The sequence below is a fragment of the Pteropus alecto genome, unplaced genomic scaffold (genome assembly GCF_000325575.1).
Source record: "Pteropus alecto unplaced genomic scaffold, ASM32557v1 scaffold251, whole genome shotgun sequence".
NCBI classification, from domain to species: domain Eukaryota; kingdom Metazoa; phylum Chordata; class Mammalia; order Chiroptera; family Pteropodidae; genus Pteropus; species Pteropus alecto.
In genome coordinates this window covers 2,480,185-2,486,774 of record NW_006431048.1, presented here as the reverse complement: position 1 = coordinate 2,486,774, position 6,590 = coordinate 2,480,185, and the positions used below count along the sequence as shown (strand labels likewise).

The 6,590-nt window shown below is 39.6% G+C and overlaps 1 protein-coding gene across 1 annotated transcript in view; it reads right to left on the bottom strand.

Moving 5' to 3' along the window:
- Positions 1-6,590, bottom strand: part of PARP14 (poly(ADP-ribose) polymerase family member 14) — a 43,595-nt gene that overhangs the window by 24,162 nt on the left and 12,843 nt on the right. Inside the window, 2 exon segments of the mRNA XM_006905568.3 lie at positions 1,461-2,692; positions 2,695-3,702. Of these exon segments, the coding sequence (XP_006905630.2) occupies positions 1,461-2,692; positions 2,695-3,702 (2,240 nt within the window).

Sequence of the window (6,590 nt, the reverse complement as noted above, 5' to 3'; positions counted from 1 at the left end):
CAGCAGGATAGTTAATGTGAGCAGATTAATTGGCTACATTAGAATGCAAGTTGAAGAGAGGAGATGGAATGTGACCAAATGACTTTCAAAGTTGCTCTGCATAGGCCACCAAGGAGCAAATGCACAGCAGATACTGTGGCATCAAAAGCCAAACATCTATGGGAACAAAAGGAATGAAAGCAATGTCTTACTATTCAGTGCTCAAGTTGGACAAGAAATGGAACTCATTCCAATTACCAACTCTCAGTCAAAATTTTCTGTTTATTTGTTTGGTTTTTAAAACGAGAAATAAAATTATTTTAATGTTTTGAAATAGTGCAATGGTTAGGACCCTGAACAAATATTCTAATCCTCGCTCTACCGTTTGTTGGCTGTGGGATGTGGGCAAATTATTTAATCCCTCTAAGTCTCATTTCCACAGCTGTGAAATGAGAATAATAATAATCCTGGGATCTACCTCATAGCATTGAATGAGAAAATGCTTGCCAAGCACTTAGCATAGTGCCTGGTACATCTAAATAATTAATGTTAGCTATTATTCTTGTAATTATTATTTAAGTTTATTATATAAAGAGATGACCCACATAATGGGAGAAAGTATTTGCAAATCATATATCTGGTAAGGGACCTGTATCCAGAATATATAAAGAACTCTTAAAATTCACTAATAAAAAGGTAACCTGATTTAAAAGCGGGCAAAAGATCTGAATAGACATTTCTCCAAAGAAAGTATGCAAATGGCCTTCCCTAGGATTCCCCTCCCCAAGCCTGCCCACAATACCCAAATTAAAGAAGTAACAGCTGGCACAGCAGGGGCTTCCAGGGCTGCTATTCCCATTAGTTAGAGCTTGTATAAAAGGTTGTTAAATACATATTTTAAAAACATGTCATACCCCCCGCCACCACCCACCCAGCAGACCTACAAGAATTGTCCCCACATATTACCCAGACCCTTCTCAGGTCCATTCTCTACTTTCCTTCCCACATTTTCTTACTGGTGTTGGGGGCTGATGGTCCCTCAGTCTTGGGCCCCCTTTCTCATCCTGGTTCAGTTCCACTGATAAGATTCCTGTTCTCTGTTCCCAACCTATGCTCTTATTTTTCTGTATCTGCTATCAGAATTTGACAGGTAATTAACCTTCGATTCTTCAAAATCTGACAAGTGTGAAGGCACCAAAAAAGTATAGAGGGCCTTGTAAAGGTATTATTGTGACTTTTCACATTTACTGGAAACCTAGTGACCTGAATACACTTCCAATTCCCACACATAACTGGCCAATCTCTCTCTTTAGATGCTGTGGTAAAGTAGCCCAATTTTCTACAGAAACCTGTGTCCAGGCCAGGAAGGAGGGCCTGGGATTCTCTCCTCTGATTCTCCCCTTGACCCTAATCTTTCTTTGGCAACAGACTAACTGGAGTCCCAGCACCTTGGTGGGTGTTCTGTAAGTAGGGACACTCACCGTAGCATTCTGCACATCTGCTTTCAACAACAGGATCCTCAGGCCTCCCGGGCACGGGAGCACTCGTCTGTTTTCAAGATCTTCTCTCGAGCCGGGCTGAACTGCTGCTGGTAAACTGGGCAAGGAAGCAGTACCAGGCAGGGTGTTTTTAAATACAGATTTCACAGTTTCAGCAAAGGCCTCAACAGTCTTCTCAGCTGCATCCACAAGGTAAACCTTTTTCAAGGTGCGTCCATCGCTCTTACCTTGGAAGTTTTCTTTGATGGCCAAAACGATGGCCTCCACACACTGGAGTAAGGGAAAACCAAAGATCCCGGAGCTAATGGCAGGGATGGCTATGGATTGGTATTGGTGATGTTCAGCCAAAATGAGACTTTGTTCCACGGCATGCTGTAACAGGAGCATACAACACCGGGCATCATCCTTCTTCCACTTGGGACCTACTGCATGGATCACATGATGGTATGGGAGCCTTCCTGCTTTTGAGATGGTGGCACGGCCAGGAAGGATCTTGCCCCTTTCCTTCACTATCTTGTCACAGTCTTCCTGGAGCTCAGGGCCAGCTGCTTTCGAAAGAGCTGCGGCGAGACCACCACTCAGCCGGAGGTCCTCATTTGCTGAATTTACCACCACTTCGACAGGAAACCGTGTCAAGTCACCCAGCTGTACAATCAGTGAGACTCCAGGGGCCAAGTCCACCTGAGTGGAGCACTTCTGCCCGCCAGTGCCGCCTCCCTCCTCTTTTCCTTCATTCTTCTGTAGTTGAATAAAACAACCAAAAAACTGTTTGACCTGACTTTTATAGTACCCTGCTTTATCCTGGAAGATCTGGCTGGCTCCTGGCTTATCAATATTGATGCTTTTAATACAAACTGAATCCTGGGCTTGCCTGATGATATTCATTCCCTCCAGGACTTTTGTCTTTGAGCCAATTAGTAAAATGCCTTTTTGTTTATCTTCGGGATTGAAATTTACAATTACATTTATCTTCTTTATCCTTTGCAAGAATAGCTTCTCTGCCTTTAAATAATCAATAACTAAGGGAGGCTTTACTTCCATCAATCTCTCAATTCTCATGTGTTTTTCCACAAAGTCAAAAAGCAAGCTGTAGATGTCATTTACTTCTCTCGTACAGCCTGCGATGATGACCACAGCTGTGGTTTCTGAGATAAACTCATTGATTATTACGGTCATTGAGGAAGAATTATATTTCTTATGCAAATTGTGTGCACTCTTTTTTTTCTGCTGTTAAGAAATTCCCTGTCCTCAATGTCTATTGACTTAAAATTTAAGGCACTGACCATTTGCTTTTCAGCTTTTAATAGGACTTCAGAAGAACAGCCGGTTAAGAGAACAGTTGTACCCTTTAGGTCATAACTTGCAAGAATTTTCTCTGCTATAAAAAGAGACTTAGAGAATTCTGCACAGTCAACCTGTTGCAAAAACTGGAAAACCTGAGGAGGAAGCTCAATGTTTTTCTGGTCCATGTTGTAAACCTTTTCCTGGATTTTACACTTTAATTTATACACATCTGCACTGAGTCCTTTGAAGCACATGTGTTGAGTGGCTTCATCATAAGAAATTTCCACCTCTGGGCACTCCATGTGGAAATGCTCCTGCATACCACTGTGGCGTAAAAGAGAATACTTTCCTGGGGAAATGGCCACTTTCTCCTTCACACTTTGCTCTTCTCTTTTAATTTTTTCAGTGGCGTTTTTAATTAATTCTTTGATTTTTGGCTCAATGTTTTGTACATCCTCTGATTTCCCCACTAAGGTTACAATCCCCATAAATGTATCAAACTCGATCAAAATCCCGTCATCTTCTAAATCGTTTTTTATGGTATCCCACACTTTTGGATCCGCTTTAAATGGCATAACTTTATATCTAGACCTGATGCCAGAGAATGCTGTCAAAACATCTTTCTTCCAGTTCTTGATTCTTAGTCTTCCTTGATGGACTAAGGTGGCCTCAGGTCTGATGGTAACTTCGCCATTGAGTTGAGACCACATTAACTCACAGTGACAATGTCTCATTTCTTCATTTATCTCTTCAATCAGGTGATTCTTTTTGTGCAAGAACTTCCATAACGGAAGATCCAGAGATTCTCTAATTGGTGCTGGAAGCTTGATCAGAGGCTTTTCTTTTCCATATAAAGCTGTGCCCAGAGAGGTATAGTATGGGAACACAGAGAGTGGCATATTGTTGAGGAAATGTTTCTTGGTCATGATGGTGCCTAACACTTAAAAGGAAAGAAATAAAATAAAGTAATCCCAGTGTAATATGTTTCAAAAGAAAAAAAAAATACCTTTCCTATTCTAGAGGGAAAAAAATCCTAATATTTATAGAACTTTGATGTTATAACACGTTATTAAAAAGCAGCTCTAATCCTCAAGCACTGCGAGCAGGAGTGCAAACTGGTGCAGCCACTCTAGAAAACAGCATGACAGTTCCTCAAAAAACTAAGACTAGTTTGGGTATCTATCTCCAAATTTGAAAACATTTTTCTGTAAAGATATATGTACCCTGATGTTCACTGCGGCATTATTCACAGTGGTCAAGACATGGAAACAACTGAAGTGCCCTTCGATAGATGATTGGATAAAGAAAATGTGGTACATATATACAATGGAATATTACTCAGCCATAAGAAAAGATGAAATACTGCCACTTGCAACAACATGAATGGATCTTGAGAATATCATGCTAAAGCAAAATAAGTCAGATAAAAAAGTCGAGAACCATATGATTTCAGTCATATGTGGGATGTAAAACTGAATATGATTTCACTCATATGTGGGACGTAAAACTGAAAGCAACAAATGGACAAGACAAACAAAAACTCACAGACACGAACAACAGTATAGCAGTTATCAGAGGAAAAAGGAGGAGGAGGAAGGTAGAAAAGGATAAAGGGGGTCAAATATATGGTGATGGAAAGAGATTTGACTTTGGGTGGTGAACACATAATGCAATATACAGGTGATATATTATAGACTTGAAACATATATAACTTTATTAACCAATGTCATCCCAATAAATTTAATTTTATAAAAAGAGGGGAAAAAAGCAGCTCTGCTCTCAAAGTGCTCAAATATAAATTGATATGTGTTAACGCTGCATAGGTATCCCTTGTTTAATGGAATAATTACTTTCTAGCTAAGATCACTCTGTTAAAATTCTGTTTTATTTTGTTTTTCTGATAATACTGATATATCACCACCAGGTTAAGAAACAAATAGGACTTTGTTCCCAAGCATGGGGATAATGTTTGCCCCCGTGTAAAGAATATTTTGGTGCTCAAAGCAAAGCACATCTAAGAATCATGCTATCTGCTGCTTCTTGTACACCTGACAACTTTAGGCTTCATAGATGACTTAGATTCCATTAATACTTCTAGGGAGAGGAGTACAATAATAATTATCATAGCTAACAATGTGTCAGACACTATTCTAAGTGCTTTACATATATCAAATTAATTTAATCCTCACAATAACCCTTTGAGATAGAAACACTATTATTATCATCCCTATTTACAAATGATAAGACTTAGACTAGGAAAAGTTAGATAACTTGAACAGTGTCATGTAGGCTGTAAGTATTTTAGCTAAGATTCAAGCCAGTGTCTGAATGCTCTTGACTCTTCACGAGGGATTCTAAGACCAAGGTCATCTCATAGTCATCAGAGAGCCCTGCCCAAAGACTCTGATTCAGTAAATCTTGCACCTTTCCCATCCCTGCTACAATGCACCTTCTGCCACTTTTACTGGGACAGTCCCTAGGATGGCATATATACATGTCTGTGTGTATGTGTTGGGAGAGGTGGATACCCTTCTCTTTAAAGCCCTTCCTCATTTTGTGTAAGTTATTAGACAGGTACAAGGGGTCTAAGAAGAAAAGAAATTAGAATGAATTCCAATAACAACTTGGATTAAAATAGCATCCTTTGGAAAGAGGTTAAAAATAACTTCACCTGTGCATAATTGGCTCCTAGGCCTTGAGCCAGACATCATAAAATACAGCCTTCGGAGGTCCAGACACATAGTTTCAACTTCCCAAAATGGCCCCCTAGTTTCTGAACCTGGGCAGCACCAGTGACCAGTGACCACTACCATGTACTGAGCACCCACCATGTGCCAAGTACTTTGCAGGTATAATCTCATTTCATTCTCACAACATTTTCTGAGGTAAGTAGTAACATGAATTCTGTTTTACAGAGGAGAGAACAGAGGCTTTTGTGAGTTAAAGGAACTTGCTAGATTACAAAGCTAGTAAGCACCAAAGCAGGATTTGAATTTGAGTCTATCTGACCCAAGAACCATCATAGATGTCACCCTAATGTGCCTTAAATTCTCCATCCTGCTTCCTCTCTGTAATGAAAGAGTAACTATATCTAACCATACAGGTTAGTATGGGGATTCAAAGAGATACTGTGGCAGAAAACACAGCAAAAACCAAACCCAAACAAACAAAACAAAACAAAAAAAACACAACTCACCTGCAATGGGTATTTAATAAGAGTTCCCTTTCTTAAGATTTTGTTAAAGTGAACCAAGTAATTTCAGAGTGAAGTGCCTAGTATTCCTCTCAAATAATCTACATAAAATACAATATTGCTAAATAAATTCTCTTCTTAATCCAGCTTTATCTACAGTTTGCCTCAGTATTGGTAACCCACTGTAAGCAGTGAAATACCTCACAAGAAAAATTAATGTTATAGGCGAATAGGAGATTGGGGAAAGGTAAAGAAGTTAACAGCATAGATTATGGGCCAGACTACCCAAGTTCAAATCTTGGTTCTGTCATTTATTAGCTGTGTAACCTTGGTCAAGTTATTTGACCTTTATGTGCCTTAGTTTCTTCATTTGTAAAACAGGGATTACAATAATAGCAATGCCCATAAAGCAGTGTCTGTGAATACACTTTGTAGCACCCTGCAGAGCTATGTAAGTTACACTTATAAGAAGGAACAACCAGACAGAGAGAAAGGGAAAATCAATGTATCTCAGACTGTGGAGAACATGGAAATGAGTGAGGCTAGAGGAAGAGGTCTGGTCAACACAATCAGATGGTGCAAAGAGGTCAGGTGAAATGGAATCTTTGAAAGGGCCCTTCCGTTCACAGGGAACT